At 39.9% G+C, this 24,944-nt stretch overlaps 1 protein-coding gene and 3 non-coding genes across 4 annotated transcripts; 1 reads left to right on the top strand and 3 right to left on the bottom strand.

Annotated features, from left to right (window-relative positions):
* Positions 1–2,021: 2,021 nt before the first annotated feature.
* LOC125886653 (U2 spliceosomal RNA) lies at positions 2,022–2,212 on the bottom strand. Its single transcript, XR_007449066.1, has one exon. It is a non-coding gene; the product is annotated as a U2 spliceosomal RNA (small nuclear RNA).
* Positions 2,213–3,014: 802 nt separating this feature from the next.
* Positions 3,015–3,196, bottom strand: LOC125886655 (U2 spliceosomal RNA). Its single transcript, XR_007449068.1, has one exon. It is a non-coding gene; the product is annotated as a U2 spliceosomal RNA (small nuclear RNA).
* Positions 3,197–4,927: 1,731 nt separating this feature from the next.
* LOC125886654 (U2 spliceosomal RNA) lies at positions 4,928–5,118 on the bottom strand. Its single transcript, XR_007449067.1, has one exon. It is a non-coding gene; the product is annotated as a U2 spliceosomal RNA (small nuclear RNA).
* Positions 5,119–8,478: 3,360 nt separating this feature from the next.
* ltv1 (LTV1 ribosome biogenesis factor) lies at positions 8,479–23,780 on the top strand. The gene is made up of 11 exons (XM_049571022.1): positions 8,479–8,670; positions 10,370–10,501; positions 12,041–12,253; positions 12,612–12,699; positions 13,274–13,406; positions 13,548–13,779; positions 17,050–17,177; positions 17,325–17,464; positions 19,153–19,205; positions 20,255–20,455; positions 23,380–23,780. The coding sequence occupies exons 1-11, from the start codon at positions 8,668–8,670 to the stop codon at positions 23,488–23,490; spliced, it is 1,434 nt and encodes a 477-aa protein (XP_049426979.1). The 5' UTR covers positions 8,479–8,667; the 3' UTR covers positions 23,491–23,780.
* The last annotated feature ends 1,164 nt before the right edge of the window (positions 23,781–24,944 follow it).

Here is a 24,944-nt window from a genome sequence, read left to right as displayed (position 1 = left end):
CTCAGGACCAAGCACTAGAGGTGACAGAGTCTTCTCCATGGCCGCCCCCTCCCTCTGCAACTCTCTCCACAAACATATTTGAGACTACACCGCCCTGTCCCGATTCAGATCACTCATCAAAAATCATCTTCTCAGAGCGTCTTTTAATGTGTGAATGATGTTGTGTATATTTTACTGTATTCTGTTTTATGATCATTTTAACTAATGTTAAGTGTCTTTGAGTGCCATGAAAAGCGCTCTGTAACATTATTTTTATTAACCATGGAGAAAAGTAAATTGACTCCCATTTTATGGTCTGAAATGTGTTTGTTTCACTTTTGTTTGATTTGTGGTGTTTACTGGAATTCTGGTGGCTTACGTCTTTTAATATTAAGATAAATATATTAATTAATAAACAAGTAAATAAAGGGTATAAAACTTATCCCTGAGATTCACTGGTGACATTTTTCTGTCTTGTACTTTTGTAAACATCCTCTGATTCTGCACTCAGATGTTTATAAGCTGCTCTGCCAGGTTAACATTGTTGATTTTGTTCTGCTTTCTGCGGGTGATAATATTTACCTCTACGAGATTTTGTATCTTTTATTTCTGTAAATTCATAGAAAAGTAAATAAATAAATCAAAACGTCATGTGGGGCCCTCAGCAGTGGGGGAGAGGATGCAGGGGCGGTTTGGGTAAGGGCCCTTCAACGTAGTATATGCAACATTCAATGTGCCTCGGAAAGCCGGGACTCCCGTGATAAAGAAGCTCGCCTCTCTGTCATAAACGGGTCATAAGTTACATAATGGTTTATAAAACATGTCGAGGTGGCATCGATGCGACGCGTGGGTGGTTTTACAGTTTTTCTCAATTGTTTACACGCAATTTTGAAAACAGGGCTCCTTTTTTCAAAATATTCACACAGTTATCCAAACACCACACTCAATTTGCATAACTCCTAGATTGTTTGCAAAATGACACACTTCAGTCAAAACATATTTACATATTTATAAAAATGCTGTTTTGTTTTCATCTCACTAACACAGTCTTCAGATGATCAGACACTATTGCAGTCAGTTACACACTACAGTGATCAATACAAAATACATTTGTAAAAACCCCTATTTTAGGAAATAGCTGGTCTAGTGCTAGACTTTTTTGCCAGACATTTTTATGTAAGGGATCATTTAGATGACAAAAAGATATTGTCAAACCCACAACATTCTTCATGATTACTTTGAGGTATACAGAGAAAGTACACAAATACAACAAACACAACACTGATTGCAGGCTGCTGCAGACTGAAAATATTTATTTCTTACCACACTCAGTTACAGTAACAGATCGACAATGAAAATCAGAACAAAAGTAGTTTTTCTTACTACTGTAAAGTGTAGACAAATAAAAATTCCTCTATCGGGTTTAGGAATGGGGAGCATGGTGGAAGGTACAGTATAAGACTGCAAATTCAGGGTGCTCATGGAACCAGTTGTGGACCAGAGCAGATCGATGGAAAGATGCATTGTCCCAAACGACAATGTGCTGCATGTGGTCCACTTGGTTTACAGTAAGCACCTGCGTGCTTCCACACCAGGTGGATGTGATTATCCGATTCCTTCATTAGTGTGGTCGTTGGCAAGCCGGGGCTTTGTAATGAGAAGGAAGTAACCTCACAATCCTTATCTGTGTCTAAGGTGTGATAATGCGTGTAGAGTTGTGCAAATCACTGTGTGTAATGTTTTGCAAAAAGTGTGAAGCTGAGTCTGTGCTTATTGTTGTGCAACTATGGACAGGTGTTTTGCTTCTTGAGTGTAAAGAGCTGTTAACTGTGTGAAAATTTTCATTTTAGTGCGTAAACAACTGTAAAAAACTGTAAACCAGATTTATAGACACTGGGGAAAAAATGAATGCATCAAAACAAAATAAAGAATGTAATACGTCCTCCATACTGACGACACAACACAATCCATACCCACACATCACGAATGCTGGATTTGCACAGACTCTATCAGTAACACTGCTTTAATCTTTACCATATTCAGGGGGGTGCACCGTTCCTGGAAGTACTGCAATACCAGGTCGATGCGTGGAGTGGACGGAGCAAGCCCCTACTCCATCTCCCTGCTCCAAAAATCAATTTAATATATGGTCCCCGGGTAGGGGACGTATCAGATATTAAACTGATAAGAACAGATACTACACTTGATCTTAGCCAAAAGGCCGAGAAGCGATACTTTCTTTGAGTTAGAAGTGAGGGCGTCATTCGCCGCGTAGCTGTTCTCAATGACGGGTCTGACAAAATACTAAAATTACAGTTTCAGGACGGTCCGAGAAATCAGAGTAAAACACGACGATCGACAGTCAAAGAAAACGCGACAGATCTATGCAAAGTATTTAATCTTAAAGAAACGAATGCGGCAAACGTGTCTCACTGACTCTTCCGGGTCACGTGGCGCCTTATAATCCAATAGGATCTCAAAACGGGAGAAACACAGTTATAACAAGGTTACAGTAATAAAACGGTGTCTGTTCTTTAGATAATGTTAACAGTTAAAGGACTGATCATGAGAGAGTCCTCTGCGGAGGATAATATTTACCTCTACGAGATTTTGTATCTTGTATTTTTGTAAATTCATAGATAAATAAAAACGTCATGTGGGGAGAGGGAGCAGGGGCGGTTTGGGGAAGGGCCCTCAATCGTCGTACATGCAACATTCAAAGTGCCTCGGAAAGCCGGGACTCCCGTGGTTCAGACAGTTTAAAGCTCGTTTCTCTGTCATACACGGGTCATAAGATACATAATGGTTTATAAAACATGTCGAGGCGGCATCGCTGCGGCGCGTGGGTGGTTTTAAACCAGATTTATAGACACTGGGAAAAAATGAAAATGCACCGAAACAACATAAAGAATGTAAAAGAACATCAGGACATGTTCTTAAATCTAAATGTCAACACAACACAATCCAAACGGACACATCACGGCCGATAGTTTAACACAGATGTTCTTATTATAACTTAATTTTCCACATGTTCAGGGGGGTGCACCGTTCCTGGAAGTACTGCAATACCAGGTCGATGCGTGGAGTGGACGGAGCAAGCCCCTATTCCATCTCCCTGTTCCAAAAATCAATTTAATATATGGTCCCCGGGTAGGGGACGTATCAGATATTAAACTGATAAGAACAGATTTTTTTTTTTTTTTTTTTAAAACTTTATTTAACCAAGGTACAATATAAGACACAACACATGGAATTGGTTAGTCACTCGATAAGAAAATAATAATAAAAATAATAATTGGGATTAGGATAAATAAAACAAAAATTAACAGAAGGAAATCCCGTCAACAAAAACAACAAAGTATCCCACTGCTTTCTTACTCATGTAATCAGTGCCAAACACTTAAATTCAATGTCTCTTTCATGACAAGAAAGGAGCTAAGGACCCAAACATTCCCACATCTCTACATAATAATTTTAGGTTCTTCCAAAAATAACACTTTCCATCTATCTTTAATTGAATCCCATCCCCATTTCTGGACTTCAAAAGAACACATTTTTTGAATCTCCAATTCAATGCATTTCACAACTCCACAGACCGTCCATTCAGTGGTGTTGTTAATGACGGATTGTCTAACGTTCCATAACTTCACTTTTGTTAAAGAAATTAATATAACTAATGGTAGTAGTTGGGTCTTAACTCCTTTTTTGAACTCAAAACGTCTCACAATATCATAATCAATTGAAAAAAGGGCTGGAAATAGGCAATGTAACCTTTTCCAAACTGAGTCAGCAAAAGGACATTCCCATAGAACATGACATATTGTTTCTTCAGCATTGCATTCAGGTCTTGGGCAATCTTTATTTTTGGTTAATTTATGTCTGTATAATATAGACCGGACTGGAAGTTTTTTATGCAATACTAACCAATTGAAGTCTTTTAACCTGTTCTCTAATCCTTTTAGTTGAGCTTTCATCCAATCAATATGTGTAGTGTGGATATCAGTATGGCATGACTTTTCAATTAACTTTTGATAAAGGATTCTGTGGTTTCTGACATTATCTTTACTTTGACATTCTGCGTTTTTTTTAAACCATTTCACTATATAACAGAAATACTCGGGCATAACTTCGGCTTTGGGCATGCTGTTGTCCCACTGAGTAATAAAGCGGAAAGGGATTGTAAGCCAGAACTTTAAGAAAACCTGACATTTATGCATGTAATCACAGGATAATAAATGACATATATGACAAAAAAACAAAACATCCAATTTTAAAGGGATGTTGGGGAGATTCCTTCCACCATCTTCTACACTCTGATAGATTCTCTCTCTTTTTATATACTCATAGCCACACCAGAAAAACTGAAAGATTGTCTCTGTCAATGACTTACGTAGTGAAAAAGGCATTGGATAAATGTAAGCTAAATGTAGCAATGCAGGTAAAATGTCAGATTTAATGGCCATTGTTTTGCCTATGTATATCAACCTCCTAGTTTTCCAAACAGATAATTTTTTGCCTACCATGTTCAATTTCTGGGACCAGCTATAAAACCCATCTCCCTCAGGGTGTCCAAAGGAAACGCAAGTATGTTCATTGGACCAGTACATAAAGTTAAACCAAAAAGAATATCTTTTCTCCAACTCCATGCTCCCAAAAACTTATATTGTGTCTTTTACTTGTTTATTTTTGACCCAGAGGCACTCGAAAAAAGACCCATGATCCAAAACATGTCGAGGCGGCATCGCTGCGACGCGTGGGTGGTTTTAAACCAGATTTATAGACACTGGAAAAAAAGTGAAAATGCACCAAAACAACATAAAGAATGTAAAAGATCATCAGGACATGTTCTTGAATCTAAATGTCGACACAACACAATCTAAACGGACACATCACGGACGATAGTTTAACACAGATGTTCTTATTATGATTTAATCTTTAACATGTTCAGGGGGGGTGCACCGTTCCTGGAAGTACTGCAATACCAGGTCGATGCGCGGAGTGGACGGAGCAAGCCCCTATTCCATCTCCCTGCTCCAAAAATCAATTTAATATATGGTCCCCGGGTAGGGGACGTATCAGATATTAAACTGATAAGAACAGATACTACACTTGATCTTAGCCAAAAGGCCGAGAAGCGATACCGTCAATGGGTCGGAAGTGAGGGCGTCATTCGCCGCGTAGCTGTTCTCAATGACGGGTCTGACAAAATACATAAATTACAGTTTCAGGACGGTCCGAGAAATCAGAGGAAAACACGACGATCGACAGTCAAAGAAAACGCGACAGATCTCTGCAAAGTATTTAATCTTAAAGAAACGAATGCGGCAAACGTGGCTCACTGACTCTTCCGGGTCACGTGGCGCCTTATAATCCAATAGGATCTCAAAACGGGAGAAACACAGTTATAACAAGGTTACAGTAATAAAACTGTGTCTGTTCTTTAGATAATGTTAACAGTTAAAAGACTGATCATAACAGAGTCCTCTGCGGAGGATAAAATGTGCTTTGTATGAAATAACAGTACAAATGTGGCTCATTTGCTCTTCCGGGTCACGTGGTGCCTTTTAATCCAATAGGAATTCAAAACGGATGAAACACAGTTATAACTAAGTTATATGAATTTTAAAAAAGTGTCTGCTTTTAAGTAATGTTAACAGTGAAAATACTGATCATGACCTGATCACGACAGAGTCCTCTGCGTGTGACAACATGTGCTTTATATGAAACAGTGTCATTGTTTTCAAAAACAAATGGAGCCGTAACTACAGGCAGGACATGAACAAGTGCTGAACACACTGAAAGCAAAGAGTCAAAAATATATGTTTTAATGTGCTTACACTGAAGCCAGAGGTGGGACCAGGTCATTGTTTTGCAAGTCACAGTTAAATGTCAAGTCTTTGCCCTCAAGTCCCAAGTTAAGTAATGGAATGACCTGTATTAGCATTAACTGACTCAGCAGCCCCACAAACTCCAATATATATATTTCGAGTATAACACAGATGGGTTGGACCTAAACAGAATGTCGGTACATAGGAAAATAAACACAGTTTGCTAAAATGAGGGCAGTGATTGCACCATTAAAAATCACATCTAATATAAAAACATTTTAGAGGCTTTTCATCCCTTTACAGTAAATTGAGTTTTACATAATTCTAGGGAGTATTACATGGAGTTGCTTTTACAGAAATTACTACCTAAAAATATGCAAGCATCAGGAGTAAAGCCAACAAAAACGATTCGTCATAAAACATAAAACAGCACAGTGCAATCAATATCTATCTTAAAAAAAATCTGGGAAACTTTATTTGTTAAAACTCATTGATCTTTAATTTAATATTTTTGAGTGGCAAATTTGAGTTTTATTATTATGTATTATGTATGATTATTAGTATCTCTCCTGCAACTTCACTGGTGCTGGATCAAACAAAGTGGGTCTGTGGACTGATGACTTAATGGGGATGAACAGAGTTAACAGCTGAGTCAGGACAAATTTGTAACCCAAGTCTGAATCAAGTCCAAGTCATGTGACTCGAGTCAACAGTTCAATTTTGCATGTGTATTTTCACTTAACGTCACTTTATAAATCTACTCCACTACACAAATAAGAACCCAAACTATTTTCGCGAAGATAAACTGGGCTGTAGCGCCACCTGCTGGATAATCAACACAACAGCAGCCTCTGCAGCAGCTGTTAAAAAACCCTTTTTTCAAGTTAACATGAATAAAACTTTTATTATCGTGTTTGACAGTATGTTAACTTTAAACTTTTCCTACACAAGTGAAGGTGTAAAGGTATACAAGTCGCCATTTTAACCTACAACACCACGAAAAACAGGCGGTAATTTGCTTTGTATAACAACTTTACTATGACGGAAATGCAGCTGCGCATTAACACGTTTAACACGGGAAATTGCACGGTTATATGAAGGATTCGCCCACACAAAAGTACTTTTTTTTAAATTTGCACAAGCTTGTCGTCAACATGTTTAGTGAAAACAACAAACACACGTGCGAGGCTAAAATCACAGCGGTGACGCAAATCACGTCAAACTCCTAAAAACATTGATACTGTTGGCACGAGGAGCGTCTGACATGACAAGAAAAGATATAAAGTTGTAAGCTGACTTACCCCAAGATGTCTGCCGGAAATATAACGTTACATGAAGCTAAAACAAAACAAAACAAAACACAACAACAACAACAACTCCGAGGCCTCGGTGGTCCGTCATGGCCCGTGGTCATGCTGAGGGTCACAGAGGTGTTGTTCTTCAGGTGAGCTCCACACCGCCCCCAGTGAGGCAGCCAGGTAGCTCAGGGTCGTGATGTAACAGTTCACTCTGTGGGATAAACTGTTTTATTTATTTATTCAGGTGATCTCTAATCTCTGACTGCGGTTCGGTTAGAGTGTGACTCTTTTTGTGAGAAAGGAAACTGCATTTCCTTCACAAAGCTGAAAACAGGGCTGTTTCTCTGACACCATGAAAAGCTGACTTTTTAGAGATACCTTGCTCTCACAGGACAGCCATGCTACAGCTGCAACTTTATTTTGTCACTGCAGGTCAATTGGTTGTACAGCAAGTAAAATCACATAAGAAGGCACGAGTGAATGATTAGCAGAGTGATCTATAGATTTATAAAAACAAACATATGATCATTTCACAGAATATGATGCATTGCTGTGGATTAAACTACACAACAGTGTAAAGTTGCCATCACAATTTAATCTCTTTAAATTAAACAAATTATTATTTGCTTTTTACAAAACAAAACATTGCCGCAGTACTCCTTCAGATATCGCAGTAGTGTACAGATATACAGTTATAAAAGAGCTTGTTGTCTTTAGACAACTGAAAAAGGAAACTATCATTTATTGAATTCATGATGTCTAATTATTTCTTCGTATTATTTCACACTCTGACCAGATAAATCAGTGGGTGATAAAAATAAATAAATAATGAAACTGATAAAAGAAGGAATAAAACTAGTCACACAATAGATTTACCGTAAATACTTACTGTAAAAGCATGTTTTGAAAAAGGTTTTAAATGAAGACAGAGTTTGCTAACCTAAGTTAATTTATATTACTTTATTTTTATTTTTTCTGTGATTTTTCTCTGTGTATATGAGTTCTCTCTGTATATAATGTTAATATTCTTCTGTTACTTCAATAAATAAATAAATAAATAAAACTGATTATTTTTCGTTTCTTCCCAGCAGCTGTCAGCCCGCTGCTGCCCTCCCAGTCCGGCAGGTGGCGGTAATGCGCTCATAAACTGGTTCTCCAACTTGCATTACACACAGACTCTGGACTGTACCACCAATGCGTATTGTAGAGGGAATATAACCACATTCTACAACGACACAACTGACTTTAGTATTACAAACACGTGTTTCGATTTTTGATAAATTTATAAATCACTAAAAAGAACCCAAATTTATATCGCGAGCTCATCATATTAAATCATATTAACATCGCTTTCAACTCCCCCGTTGTTCCTCATGATGGTTCTTTCCAGTAATGGCAGCCGCAGCATGGTGAAGAAGAATCCAACGTGGATAAACAACAACACTGATAACAGCTTCTGCATTTAAACGGTTATTTGTGTTAACAGCTACCCGTAGTTTGGGGTTAGAGCATCTTTAAACCGGACCAGTTGAAAAGAAAACCGACAGAAATCCCGTCACAAAATGGTGAGCTGACTTTGCTAACTAAAGCTAACCTTGTTAGCTAACAGATGCTAACGTCACTGGTGTGCATCCACCAGAAAACACTGTGCTGGTGAAAAACAACGCCGTTAAACAACCGCCTTTTGTATTGTAGTTACATAGTTATATTCAGAGAGTTGTAGCCCACTTTCGTTGTTGTGTTTGTAGCTAGATAACTCAGCTGTCCTTTTCTCTACAGTGGAAGGGACATGTTTGAAAAATTATTACCAGACACTCAGAAGAGCCTAAAGTTATTTTACATTACATAGCCTGTCGTTTGACAAGTGTTAAAGTTATTTTGGTTCATGTAAGACAAAGATTGAAAGGCAACTTGTTGGGATATTTGGGGATACACAGATGCCCATACAAGAATTTAAGTGAATTCTTAAAGGGACAGAGTGTAAGACTGTTAAACACCTCCTGAATCCAGTCACACACACACACACACACACACACACACACACACATCACATCAGGCACTAACTACATTTTAATTTAATTTTAATTTGTAATTTGATTCCTAATTTCCATTTATACATTATTTTAATTTATTTTATTTTATGTCTATTTTAATATCACTGTGTTGTTGATGAGGGGAAATGTGTTTGTTGTTTTTTATAAACTTATATAAACTTTTTATAAACTGCTGGACAGTTGAATTTCCCTTCAGAGATAAAAAAAAAAGTTCTTTCTCTTCTATTCTCTATTCTATTCTGAGATTTAGGGGGATTTAGTTGCATCTAGTGGTGAGAGCAGAGCCTAGGTGATTTCATCCGGAAAAAACACTGAATGAAACAATTACACATAAAAAAAAAGATTGATATTTTGGTGGAGAGGCTGCTAGCTACTGTGGCCGACGCATAAATGCAAATGGCACTATCTTGAGACAGTGTTTGGTTTGTCCATTTATGGCTACTGTAGAAACATGGCAGTGCAACATGGCGGACTCCGTGGGAGAGGTCCTGCTCCCTATGTAGACATTAACAGCTCATTATATCATAACAAACACACAACGACTTTTATTTGGGGGTTATTATACATTAAAGAAAATGAACTTACTATATAATACTCCATTTCTGCCAGTATATCCTCCTAAACCCTACACACTGGACCTTTAATAACATGAGCAACGATTCAATTTCAAAACACAGATAAGATAAAAAGAAATGTATTTATCCAGAGGGAAATTGCTGGGCAGCATTTTGCAATACAAAGTAGGAAAAGGTGCAGAGAAAAATACTTCAAATATAAAAATATCAGTGAGGTATAAGCCAAAGTATTTACAATATACGCAGTGGGGATAATAAATACTAACAAGTAGCAACAATCCTGCTGGGTTGTAAATAGATATGTACCATGTGAGCTGTAAGGTGTAGGTAAGTGTAGGTGTGCATTGTTAATCCAGGTGATGATTATATTCATGATATTTCACTTAATGCCTCATTATTGCACCCAGGCCAGCCCAAAATGAAGGTTGTTAGTAAAAATTACTGCCATCCTCAGCAAGAACATGTACTATCAAACTGCTGAGAAGCCCCACTGCATCTGTTAGCTCTCTCTTTGCTCGTGGGCACTTGTGAGAGGGAAATAATGCTGTTGTCTTTGGGGATTAAACCTCAAAGACTTTACTGTTGTACCATCACCAGCGATCGCAACCATTCACTGCTGTGTTTGTGTCTTCCAGCCTCATCGAAAGAAGAAGTCGTTCATTGAAAAGAAGAAGGCTGTGACCTTTCACCTCGTCCACAGGAGTCAGAGGGACCCGCTGGCTGCAGATGAGAAAGCCCCACAACACGTCCTCCTGCCTGCCGCCAAGGTACAGACATGATTTGTCGTCTGTGGTTCATAACCTTTTCCTCTTCAGGGCTCAACAATAAGGATTGCCCGATTGCCCGGGGCAAGTAAAACTCAAGGTCGGGCATGTAAACTAACAACTCACTTGCCCAATCGGGCAAGTTGCTAAAAATAGTAAAAGTTAATAACTAATTGATAAAATAAATGTATTTTAAAACGTGCTCTGATGCAGCGGTCTCTCTGCCTGAAGTCACAGGCACAGCTGTGTAACAATGTCCTGCCCACAGCCCCCATTGATGTTATTTTGCACGACTGATGCTTCATGTAATAACATAACAATATACTATTTATGATGTTATGTCATCGTGTCATTTCTGTCTCTACATGGTCACGTGTTAACAATTTCCGCCACACACACAGGTGAGCACGCTAGAGCGGCTCGGGCCACATTTTCCTGACCAAACCTGACCCGAGCCCGGTGCAGTTTGTCAGCTGACAAAATTATTGAAATGGACAGTGTGTAAATAACCAACAGACTGCTGTTAGGCACAGACAAACACGCTGCTCACACAGCAGCTCAGCACGACACTCATGCTGAGCTTGTGTTGCGTTCAGGCGTTGTCACGTAAATAACAACTTCCAACACTTAAATAGGTCATAGCACAAAACAGCAGCACGTCAAGTGACTTTTTACTTTTATTATATTCAATACAATTGTATGTTCCTAAATCCTGAGACACCTCATATGTAAGCTAGACACACATTTCACCTGCTCATACTGTGCACACATGTACTGTATGTACTTAGTCCTAAATAGCCCTTCTGGTGCCAGTAGATATACAGAAACATCCCAGCAGGCTGTGCTTTGCAAGCATACAAAAAAGTTTCACGCATTTGAAAATTATTTTTCATGCGTGTGCTTCACCTCCGCTACAACTCCATCCTAGGGGAAACACTGCTGTGTGCGTTTTGTGCAACAGGTGGATGTGGTAGTCTACTGGTAGAGTAGAGAGAGAGCTAAGTAGCGTTGAAGTAGAGTAGGGCAGGGCAGAGAGATGGAAGCAAAATATATTAAACCCGGTGTTAATACAGCAGAACTGGAGAGAGGGGTGAAAAATAAATAGAGGTGGGCATGGCTCAAGTAGGGCGCAAAATTATAGACGGAGAACAATTGATAAATTTTTCACTTTAAGCCCTGACACTGTCATTTTTGTGTAGGAATTAAGCTACAATACATGACATATGTTGTTTTAATTAATAAATACAGTGTGAATAAAGATTACATAACATAAAAATAACTGCAGTCTTTGTTATTTGATAGCCACTTAAATTAAACAATTTTTATAGGGCAAGTAAAAACTGACTTCGGGCAAGTAGATCTCTGACCAACTTGCCCGACCGGGCAAGTGAAAAAAAACCCTTTTTATTTCCTTTTTATTACCTTTTTTTTATTCTGCAGTCACTTTAATTGGACCACACAAGTGACACCAGTGTCACATCATTTTGGAAATATTAATGTCAGATAATGTGATACCATTATTGTGTTTCTGATGTTTTTTAGGCGGACATAGAGAAGAGACGCGAAGAGCAGAGGCAGTTTGGAGTTTTCTTCGACGATGACTACGACTACCTACAGCACCTGAGGGAAGCGTCGGTCCCGTCTGAGCTGGTGGCAGCCGGCCCCTCACACGCTGACAGGAGCCTGATTCATCTCCGTGATGGAGACGAGGAAGATGAGGAGGAGGGTGACACAGACACAGACAAGGCCATTCCTGTAAGTTGACTCGGAGTTGACCTCAGTCTTAAAAATCCTGAAAAATTATGGAATTTAGAAATGTTTTTCCCAGAGCTGAAATGGGTTTGAGGAACTTTGACCTCAATTTTACAATTTACAAGAAAAGTTCTGGTGTTTCAGGTTATGAAGCTGCGTTTGTTGATGGAATCTAAAAATAAATGTGTCAAGCTCACAGGAGATGATTTTTTGTGTCAAGTGAACGTCAAGTTTTTATGTCATTTATGTCTGTCTTTATGTTTTATGGTCAGACGGCGGCTGCTGTTATCTCCAGATGTCGCTCATGTTCATCCATACATTGTAATGATCTGGAATGATTTCTGTCTTGTTTGATGAACAGGCCTCTACCATCAACTTGCCCTCGTCAGTGTTTGCCTCAGAGTTTGAGGAGGAGGTGGGACTTCTGAACAAAGCTGCTCCTATCTCAGGTAAGGAGCAGCTCAGCTTCTGCTGCTTGGAACCCATCGGCTGTATTCGGCGTCTGACTTCCGGCGGACAGCGATACAGCCTCTGGGTGCAGACCCCCGATTTTTTGGCATTCCGGTTTGATTTGGGCGGAGGAGGCGAATTTCCGTTTCCGACTTCCGTTTATATATAAGTAAATATGTTGAACCATTGCGATGGATTCAGAGTTTGCAGTGACGCCAATTATGTTCCACCTCGTTAGTTCACAGCACAGACCATTTAACCTGGCAACAACTGCAGCCGGCTCAAACGTGATTGGTCAATATCACACAGACTACAAACAGCCTACAACCGGAAACCAGGGCTCTTCCGCTCTTCTTCCAGAGGCAAGATCTCCGGGGTTTGCCTACAGACTCTACATTCACTGAATGTAGAGTCTGTATGTAGAGACTAGACCTTGTGTAGTCTCAGAAGTAGAGCAATGTAAATATAATCGTTCAGATTAAGCACAGTAAAAATTGAATAATTATTGGATTTAAAATCGGATGGGATCTTGTTTGTGTCTTCTTCCTCATTGTTTTGTGTGTTTCCCCTCAGGACCACGGCTGGACATGGACCCCGACATCGTGGCTGCTCTTGACGACGATTTCAACTACGACGACCCTGACAACCTGCTGGATGATGACTTCATCATCAAAGCAAACTCTGCAAGCAGAGCAGCAGACATAGAGTAAGAAATGACAGACAAGTATTTGTAAATCGTAATTCCTCAGTGGTTGATGGCATGATTTCTTTAAACTTGTTATTTAAAAGTGGTGGTTAGAGTTTTCTGATGTTTTTGATGGTTGGTGATTTCCTGTGTGTGTGACAGAGGTGATGAAGAAGATGATGATGATGATGATGATGAGTGGGAGGACACAGATGAGGAAGGTGACTTTGACTCAGAGGGCGGGTTTTCGGGCGATGAGGATATGGAAGGCCGTGGTCGAGAGTTCCTGTTTATGGACGAGGAGACGAGGAGTCGATTCACAGAGTACTCGCTGACGTCGTCTGTGATGAGGAGGAACGAGCAGCTCACCCTGCTCGATGACCGCTTCGAAAAGGTCAGGGCTTACTCTTTGTTTTTTTTGTTTTTTTAAACACATTTTCATACACAGTCAGACAGTGGGGGAATGTAACTAAGTACATTTACTCAAGTACTGTAATTAAGTTCCAATTCAAGGTACTTGTTCTTTATGCTACTTCATACTTCTACTCCACTACATGTCAGAGGTAAATATTTTACTTTCTACTCCACTACATTTGTCTGACAGCTTTAGTTACTTATCAGATGATGATTTTTTTGCACTTTGAGCGCCTTTGTCAATATTCATTCATTTTCATTTTCCGTAACTGCTTATCTTGTTGGGGGGTCGCGAGGGCCTGGAGCCTATCCCAGCTGACACTGGGTGAGAGGCAGGGTTCACCCTGGACAGGTCACCAGACTATCACAGGGCTGACACATAGAGACAGACAACCATTCACGCTCACATTCACACCTACAGACAATTTAGAGTCACCAGTTAACCTGCATGTCTTTGGACTGTGGGAGGAAGCTGGAGCACCTGGAGGAAACCCACACTGACACAGGGAGAACATGCAAAACACTGCACCACTGTGCAGCCTTCTTTGTCTTAATTACCTGATGCCTCTGTGCACAGAAGTTGCCATGGTTACTCCCTCTGAGTGACAAACTTGCTTGCAAGAGAGCAGCATCAGCCGTCAGGGATTCACATCATGGAAACATTAAAAACATGAGAGCTGTTGTGCAACCAGCTGCACAAACAGACTCACAATAAATTCAGAAAACAAAACCTAATGACACAATATTAAATCACATAATGTACTGAATAAAATAACACGTACTACAGGTTGTATTATTTAAACCCACCACGTCTGTGGTTTTGCAAGATAAAACTATGTAATTTAAGACCATATGTGAGATATGCTCATGTTTTATTGTCTGGTATCACACCTCCGCCCATTCACAGCTGCCATAACCAATTTGTTTTGCCACCTGGGGTGATGAGGGTGGTATCATGGGAAAATATGTATGCATTAGAGTTCTGGTCATTAGGGGTGCGACATATAGCCCTAAAATAATATTACATAATTAAATATATATATATATATATATTATTAATTTAAGAACATAGACTTGCAAAAAAAATCAGTGACATAGTTTCACAGTTTTCCTTCAAATCTTCAGTAAAAACTAAAGAAAAATGATCTCTCATTTCTTTAGTTTGTGAACAACAACAGTAACTCAGAGTGAGATTCAGATTCTGTTACAATATTAATAGTTCAACAAAATCAAATCTACCACTAATTACACATTTAAACAGCTCCCAAATACAAAAAATGTCCCCTGGGATCTATATATATAAATCAACAGGTGATTTCCTTCTTTTAGTAAAATCCTAAATGATTGAGTTGGTTTTTTTCCACCTGGACCTTTATGCTCTGCCATTTCTCCTCTAATCATCACGCTGTAACCTGTGACAGGCTGTTATGATACCACACTGTCACATAGATGGAGGTTTTTGGCTGAGTTCCCTCTGAGCGGTAAGTCTCTAAAAGAGTCTGAGAAGTCTTGGGCTGTTGATAAAACATTCAGGACGCCACAGTGTTAGTGTATTGCACACTACTGAAACCACTCCTCTTTTTGAAACCACTGCAGAGTCAGTAATTTTGCTTTCAGCCATGCTTGTTGTTGCCGTGGGTAACATCGTGAGTATCACAATATGAATTTTTCACATGATATTAAAAATGATACCGTTATTATCAGGAATGAGATAATATGGCAAACCCCTCCTGACCGGGCCTAAAAAATCAGGCCCATCCCGAGCCTGATCCACGGCCGCAGTTTTGGGCCGAGCCTTATTAAAACCCAAATTTCTGTTGTAAAAGACATATATAATCTATTTTTAGATTTCAGAGCATATACTAACTACAACCTAAGGGCTGATGTGTTTGCTTGCACCACTTCTCCTTCTTCTCTTCTTTGTATTCGTCGTCTGTCTTGCACACGACAGGTTCAGCAGAGCGGGCTGTGCCCCTTGGTACGTCTAGCCGCGAGGCAAACCATGGCGATGTTGCACGAGCATTATAATCACTGCTCTATGCTGCATGTTACACACATTTGTCCCACTGCTGGGGAGGCAGAAGGAAAATCTGCCAACGAGGGATGTTCCTGGCGACTAATGTCCCTGTCGACTAAACGGAAATTTTAATTAAGACTAGTCAACTAGTTTAAAAAAGGAAAACACTCAGAAAACAGTCAAAAGTTTTGCACAATTTATTGTTAAGTATTTGAAACATTGTCCCAAAAAATACTGTGTGCATTCAGAGCCCTTTGAAGCCTTTAATCACAATCTTCAACAACCATGTTGGATTTTAAATGCCGCTGAAGTACGAGACACTTTGCTCCGCGCGGTATCAATGTAAACATGACGGCAACTCAGTCAAAAGTTAACCATTAAAATAACATCTAAAATAAATAAACCGCCTCTGAAATGTGGGGCATATTGAACCTTGCAGATTATCTGACAGAAATTATCAGTTCACTTTAAAGTTAATAAAACAACATGTAAATTATAATTAAATGTCAGCTGAAATGAGAGGCATGTTGCTGCGTGCAGTATGAATGTGAACCTGCACATTATCTGACAACTCACTTAAAGTTAACAAATAATATAACATATACAACATATATATAACAACAACAAAAAAATTCACTGCTGCTGAATTCATGTTCTAGATCAAAGTGCTGCCACACCGCGCTGGTTTTGTGAGAGGACATCGCTCCAATTTAAACCTCCAGTCTACTGGAGCATTACCGCGGGAGGGGGAGTGCTGTCTGACGGCTCTGTAGCACCCACTAGTGGCGAGCGGCTGCATGACAGTTAAGCGGCCTTGTACATAATATTTTTGGTGCCGACTAGCGAGGGGGCGGATGTTTAATCATTTAGACAACTAATCTCGCGCATCCATACTGCCAACCAACCAAGTCACATTGCAGACCCTCTTGCTCTTGTTATCATCCACTATATTACTATATGACGTGTCAGTAGTCTAATAAAGTTCCTGCCATTTACATATAAGATGTGCCAATTTTATTGCACCTCGCTAAATAGGCAAGATCCCGACCTGATTCAAGCCCGGAGGCAATAATGAGAGGTTACAGCCTGGCTGGATTCAGGCGGGCAGAGAATCTACTGGGCATGTCCTCCATATTGAATCTGGTGACCAAACTCCCTTATGTGTTTCTCTGTTAACATCTTCAGTGCTCTGCCTGTTGATGTGACACACCACCTCTGTCTGTGTTGTTTTAGTTTTACGAGCAGTTCGATGACGATGAGATTGGCGCTCTGGACAACGCTGAGCTGGAGGGCTTCATCCAGCCAGACAGCGCTCGCCTGGAAGAAGTTATCAAAGACTATTTCATACAGAAAGAGAAGGAGTGAGTACACTTTGTTTATTCTTCATCTGATTCAGTCATTTGTTGTGATGGAAAGTTTTCTTAAAATCATCTGGTGGACAGTGACTGTTGCATCACATTGTTGTTGCTGTAAATCATCTGGCTGACTAACTTGTGTTTGTGCTTTAGATCCCTGAGGCCTGATGATTTGGGTCCCAAAGAACTTCCTGTCCTAAAGGAGGAGGATGAGGATGATGAGGAGGAAGAAGAGATGGAAACGGTTGTTATCAAGGCTCCAGAAGAGAAGTGGGACTGTGAAACAATCATCAGTAAGTCTAATTTCCACTTTGCAGATGCAATGCAACGTTTAGATCCAAATGTTTAGAACTCAGAGCTAATCACAGTAAGACAAAATCTGGCAGCCATTTGAGAACTGGAAATTTCTCCTCAGTGACATTCAGTGACAAATTATTAGTTTGGAGGAAGTTGTGACACACCAGAGACCACCCCAGAACAGTCAAAGGTTGAACAGTGAAAGGTTTATGAACAATAACAATGAGGATTGTCGGGTTTATTGAGCGCTATAATTCTCACTCAACTTTCAATGACAGTGTGGACGTCTTCTGTGATGAAACTCCCAAGATCCACACTAGGGTTGGGTCGGTATGAGGGGAAAAAACGGTCTGGTTTTTGTAAAAAAAAAAAAAAAAAGAAAAAAAACGCATCAAGTCGATAATACCGGATTTTTGCCACTTGGGGGCGCAATTGACTCATTTAAAATAAAAAACGACCTTAGGACAACAGAGTGACAGTAACAAGTTGTTTCTTTTATTCCTTACAAATAAATTTTGCAGCTTACTCAATCAGTGCAAACAAGGGTTGCCTCCTTCATCTGGCTCAAAGCCAAAGTGTTGCCATAGTGGCGCATTCATTGATTTCTTTGAGACTAAAATGTCTGCCATTATCGACTCTCCGTCACTATTAAACAAACTCCAGGCTACAGTAGAGGCCTCGGCGCATGCGCACTCGCACCCCCTAGCTCAGTCCCCGCCCCACCCCCACTCCCCTCTCTCTCCTGCTCGCTGTGCGCTTGGCGAAGAGGCAGACACAGGTGCCCACAGACTCGGGCGTACTATAAGCGGAGCGGACTCTGTGTAAAAATGTCCGAGAAAAATCTCCAAGATGTGAAAAATACATGCCGAACAGTCATTTGTGTGACACTGGTGCGCGAAGCGGAGTCCGTGCGGTCGTGCTTTGCGCGCACAGGGCTTGCAGACGTCCACTTTTACCGGGCGGTCCTCCGCAGAGTCTGCTCCACGTACGTTCCGCCCGAGTATGCGGTCCGGTCGGTCTCAAAAAAGTACCGAACCGAATTGGTATTACCGAGAACCGACCCAACCCTAATCCACACTCTGTCTCAGCTCTGATTGTTACAGTATAGTACACTGTATTTACCTGTTGGCTGAGACCTTTAAGTGTTTCACAGGGAGCCAAAGGTTAAAATTTTATCTCCTCCATGTGATGCAGTAAAGCTTATTTGGTCAAGGGTTGATAAGAAAAAGCACCACAACCAGTTGGACCCATGGGTGTCATTTTGCCTCCATGTCGGAAACTCCTGCGGTAATAAAGCACCAGTTAAAAGTATTGTGATGTCAGAAGTGGTGTGTATTAAGTCCAGGACTTAAATGCTCTCGACCAGAGTAAATTAAAGTCAAATATAGAGTGTTATAGATTTCTCTTGTTGAGAAAATAGTCATACAGTATCACTTCTGAAACATTTTTTTTTGTAAGTTTGAAAGATGATGTGTGTTTGTTTTTACAGTATCTTTCATAGATGAGATGTTTCAGATCAGATTTTAAGAGAATAAAATCAAATTTTGTAGGTTCTGAAATGACCTTATTCCAGTGTGTTAATGTACAATATTTTGGGGTGAGAAGCATGAGAACCTGAGAGTAATAACTTGTCTGTATTCTGTAGATATAATATGCGTTAATCTTATTTTGATGTTTTCTCCAGGCACATATTCCAACATATACAACAGACCCAAAGTCATTCAAGACCCACCAAAGGTACGCTAACACCTTCTTTTGTATTATTTTAATAGTATCAGATGTGACACATATAGAGAGTAAAGGTATAATATGTAAACTGTTAGAGTGTAACGCATGCCAGATGACTGATCAGCCTAATAACTTATAAAATACTATTTATTAAGACAGCACCTGTGACTTTCTGTGTTGATTTCTTTGCATGCACGTTTGTAAAGTTTTGGAATGTTATGGAATTTCAACAAGCACATTCCAGTTCAAGACAGCCAGGGTTAACTGCAATAAAACAATATTTATTTTCACACTTTATTTTAACCATTAGCTGCATGTTTTCAGCACATTGTAAAAGATATTAAGAAAACATCTCAAATGAATTCTTTCAAAGTTGTTGAAGGAGTTTGAGAACATTAAAGAGATGGACTTTATAATTTTACTTATTAGTGCTACCTTTTTAATAATACTGTTGTCAAGATGAACCCAACAACTGTTCAGAATCAGAATCAGGTTTAGTGGTTGAAGTAGTACTCAAATCTTTTGCTCAAGTGAAAGTACTCATACCACACTGTAGAAATACTCTGTTACAAGTAACAGTCTTACGTTTAAAAGTGCAAGACTATTTGCATCAAACTACATAATTACCATCATGATACCCTACATATATATGAGCTATCTTAACATTTAATGATTATATATCTTCATTTATTTGTTGATTTTATATTTAATTTAATCTGCAAAATAACTACAAAGCACAATACTTGCCTCTGACATGTTGTGGAGTAGAAATATAAAGTAGCAGAAAACGGAAATACACAAGTAGGTTTTCACATACAAGAATTTAGATAAATTCAAAATAGAAATTTACACTCAAAAATATGTAAAATAATGAAGAACTACAGAGTTTAAGATGGAAAGGATGAAACGTGCAAAATACTAGTCATTAAATAGTCTTATATTTGAATTGTGAGGCATTTTTTAATTTCTTTTTGTGAAAATTAGTGAAGCCAGTCCACATTTTTAATATTGCAAATCTTGAATCAACCCTTTTTTTCCCGACTTCCTTCTGTCCACAGACAAAGCCGATCCGGGTGTCCAGCAAGACGGGTATCCCTCTGGACGTCCTCCCTGCAAAAGGCATGACCGCCAAGCAGGCTGAGCGCATGACGAGGATCAACGACTCGGACCTGCCTCGTGTCTCCACCCAGCAACGCAACAAGGAAGAGAGCAAAGAGGAGAGGAAGGCGAGGAAACAGGCCATCAAGGAAGAACGCAAGGTGAGAAAGAAAGAGACGTATGCAAGTGTCTACCACCCTTTAAAATAGCGTTAGAGATAAACTAAGAGCCACGTCCATGACTAAATAAGCAGTAAAAGTCACGAATAATGAAACATCCTGAAGAATCGTCAAGAGTTAAAAACTCACTATCTGCTTCATCAGGACAACGCAGGTGTGGTTTGATCAGATTTGATAGTGATCTGGTAACAGAGGAAAACAATCCCACAACTGTCATCACATCTTGTTTCAGATCTTGTTAATCCTGATTGACACTAATCGGCTTTTTTACTGAGCCTCACCAACTCCAAAGCAAAAATACAAATGCAGAAATGTCTCATGTAACGTCATCGAAACTGTAAAGTTCATGTCAGACCTGATCACTTCTAATAAGAAGCTGGTTAAGAAAAGGAAGTTTATAAGGGCCTTTAATTATTTTTTCTCACATAAATCTTATGAAAAGACTCAAACCAACATTGAATGTATCTACTAACAAGTATAATGTGTATATCTAAGCCTGACATATCTTCTCGCCACACTGTGCCACTGGGTGACACGTTCCTGCATCACAGTGAACGCACACACTGTAGTTCATTTTTCCTTAGCCCCACATACACTGTCCTGCTGTCACAAATACTCAATGGAGCACCAAATGTGGATTCATCCGCTGCTGAAAATAGTCCCCAACACTGTTTTCTCCTGTTTGATTAAAACCACAGCGAGCAGCTGTTACGGGAAGTTACTGAGCCTTAAAACATGAAACTGTAAAACTGTGTTTCTAAGATTTAAATCTTTAGTAAAGCCCATTACAGAGAAATGATTTGTGACAGGACAAAATCATTTTAGAACACTGCAGCGGTGTGAACTGGCCGGTCTGAGCTCGACTCAAGGCTGATGGTGTCACCTGCAACTCAGCTGGTCAAATCACCGGCAGCTGGTTTTAAAGCACGTCACCTGTTTCAACAACCAGTCGGCTTGTAGTGAAGTCCGCTGGTCAAGTGAAAATGACCGCAGACGGTGTGTTAGCGTGCTGCAGTGGGTGCTCTGTCCTCACATGGACAGTTTAATTCCCTTTTCATTCGGAATGAAAGTTCATTCCTGTTAAAAGTGATCTTGTAAACACCTAATTCGAAATGAAAATGGCCAGTGAGATTGAAAATCTGATGTAAGGGGCTGGAATATTCCATTTCTAATTCTGAAGGAAAGAATTTCTCGCACTTGTATACACTCATTCCGCTTTAAGTTCATTCCGGTCTTTCTGTGCATGCTCATTTCCTTGCCCTTCTGGTGCGATGATGTATATAGCGTGTGCGCGACTCGTTGCACTAACTGGTTCGCCAAAGCACGGTTTTCCATCTCCCTTCTTCACCTTCTACCTCCCTTCTCCTCCTCAACAGACGAAGCATTAGCAGAACAAGGTTGTTGTCGTACTGCTGCTTCAAGAATATAAGCAAAACACGCCTGTAAAAGGCACTAAGAACGGCGTCGTCAAGCATCTTGTTATCCGGAGCGAGGACTACAGTGTTTTCTTCCAGTAAACGTAAACATGTAACATCCGACCCGCCCCCTGTCCAATCAGAAACCTTCCTTGCCCCAAACCTTGAGGGGACCTGAATAAAGGCGATTGAACTGATCTCCCATGTAAACCCTTATTTGGAATGAATATTTCCGAATGTAAACTATCTGGAAAGACTTTAATTCCGAATGATTTCATTCAGATTTATTTCATTCTGAATGAGAAGCCATCATGTGTGCCGGTGTTGGATGGTGGGTCGCTGCTGCTGCTGGCTGTATGTGCTTAAGCCCCGCCCACATACACACATTCTCATTGACTGATGAATTGGCACTGGTTGTTAATATTATTGTGGCGTATTGATTATGAATACAGTCCATCTGATGCTGGTTTTGTTTCATCACTGCAGCCAGTATCTCACTATCACTATCCTCATTCAGATTTTAAGAAACTACAAATTATATTCAGCCACAAAATAAGTCTGAAAAGCTGCAAATCAGAACGAAGTACAGAGAGTTGTTGACTAGAGATGATACGCCGTCTCATGGTGGTCACTTCCTGTCAACGTTACAGATCAGAAGCACAGAGAGTCGTTGACTAGAGATGATACACCGTCTCATGGCGGTCACTTCCTGTCAACGTTACAGATCAGAAGCACAGAGAGTTGTTGACTAGAGATGATATGCCGTCTCATGGTGGTCACTTGGTGTGAACTAGCAGGATTTTAAGAACATTGCACAACGGGTCATTGCAAGTAGTCCCCTGTTTCAACTCGTCTTGTCACAAATGTGTTTACTTTTCTGGATTCAAATATTTACCGAAAGCAGGGCGTCAACAGTTAATAAGGTTATCTGCTCATGATAAGAAAAGGCATTAAAAACAATTCCAACATTGGAGGAAATGATGTCAACATAAGATTACAGGAAACGTCAGGACTTTTTTTAAGTGGGGTTGTATGAGGAACTTACTCATAGTCAGTGTATTACATTAAGTAGGTGTTGGTTGACAGCGCTCCCAGTTTGGAGAAGCAGAGGTACTGTCATGGAAGCTAAGCAATGTTCTGCTGTGGACGGGAGCAGCAGCAAAATGTATTTAAGCCACCTAAAAAAATCTACTAGTTTAATGGTTTATGGTATATGTTTAATATTTTTATTTCTTTACCTTTCTATCGAACAGCCCTTTCGGATTGGAAAGTTACTGTTTTTGTCAAAGGAGTCTGGTGGCTTTAGATAGGCATAGATAAGGGCTTCAGTTCCCCGTCAGAAACTGCTGCTTTTAGGTGGCTAAAATACGTTTTGCTGCTGCCCCCATCAACAGCAGTAGATTGCTGATCTTGCATGATGGCACTTCAGCCTGCATGAAAACATTTGTTCAGTATAATGTGTTAAAATTCTACTTCTGTGTGTTTGAATAGGAGCGGCGAATGGAGAAGAAAGCCAACAAGACGGCGTTTAAGGAGGAAAAAGTCCGACAGGAGAAGCAGATGTTGAACCTGAGAACGAACGTTCAAGGCCTGAAGCTTTAGTAGCCGACTGCCCGCACAGACTTTTTTCCCCAAGCTGGTGGCATCATCAGCGGACACGCTGCTCTTCACTTCAGTGGAGCTGACAAACAACCCCATAATAGAGGACTGACGGGGTGCTGAGAGGCTCGAGGTTCCTCACATCATGAGATTAAGTTCAGTTAACTCATTAATGAACTTTATCTGCAGTGAACCAGCTCAACTCATCATGTTATAGCAGGCTGAAATCCAGTACTCCAGTACTAACAGCTGGGTACTGAAAAGACGGAGAATTAAAAACTGATGTACCAAAAGCTTTGACTGTCTGATCATACTGGTAATCTTGGTTACTCCTCTGATCACATGCTGATTTTAAATCGACATTTTTGGCAATTTCAGACTTTTTATTTCTTGTGTGGCTGCTCGTGTTAAATCACATTTGAAAGAAAAGTTTTATAAAATACGCTTTCCTACAAAGAGTCATGGAGAAGATCAATAACTCTTAAGTCAGTACATCAACAGCTAGGGCTGCAACTACTGATTATGTTTGTCACATTATTTTCTGGATTAATTGTTTGGCCTGCAAAACATAAGAAAACAGTGAGAGCTGAGATGAATTCATCAGAGTTGTTTTGTCCAGCCATCATTTCCAAACTCAAAAACATCACATTTACTCTAATGTAAGACCAAGGAAAGGAGCAAATCCTCAGATTCGAAAAGCTGGCAATATATTTTTGCCATGAACATTACTTAAACGTTAAATTGAGTATCAGAATAGTTGCTGATTAATTTTCTGTTTGTTGAATAATAACTGGTTGCAGCTCTACTAGCAGCCTAAAGCTAACTTAGCTGAGCACAAAGACTAGAAACAGGTGAGGTACAGTTAGTCTGGGGGCTCCTAAAGCTCAACAATGAACACCTCATATCTTAATTGTTACAACAGTACAGAAACAGAGGTGTAAAAACAACAAACTGCTGTGTTACCGGGGTTACAAACCATTTCCTTGCTCTGAAAGAAAGAAGGAAACAGTCTGGCACATTGCCACCTGCAACACCAATTAATGGTTTGAGTTTAACGAGATAGAACATGTTAATCAGTGAGATTTAGAGGTGACAGTGGGTGGATTTTGTTACTGTTGGGCAGAGCGAGGTAAGCTGTTTCACCATTTTTACACAGAGATCCCTTCTTTACGCCGCCTTTGCGTTTTTATACAGAACCAAACGACGGCGGCATCATTCTGCTCTGGTGTGCGATTATGGACAGCATGCTGGCATCGCAGAATAAAAAGAGGCGTGACATGGAGTGTGACATAAAATATAGATGTTAGCAGCGATTTATAAACAATAACAACCATTTACCATCCCTGTTATGTAGCGGCTGATCTGGTTCTCTGTTTGGAGGATAAGGAGCTCCTGAATGTCATTCATTTCCCAATTTGTGAATGTTTACAGCCGCTGTTCTTCTTTGAGTTAGCTGC

The sequence above is a fragment of the Epinephelus fuscoguttatus genome, linkage group LG3 (genome assembly GCF_011397635.1).
Source record: "Epinephelus fuscoguttatus linkage group LG3, E.fuscoguttatus.final_Chr_v1".
Classification (NCBI taxonomy): domain Eukaryota; kingdom Metazoa; phylum Chordata; class Actinopteri; order Perciformes; family Serranidae; genus Epinephelus; species Epinephelus fuscoguttatus.
Note: the sequence above shows the minus strand (reverse complement) of the source record. Positions and strands in the feature narration are given on the sequence as shown.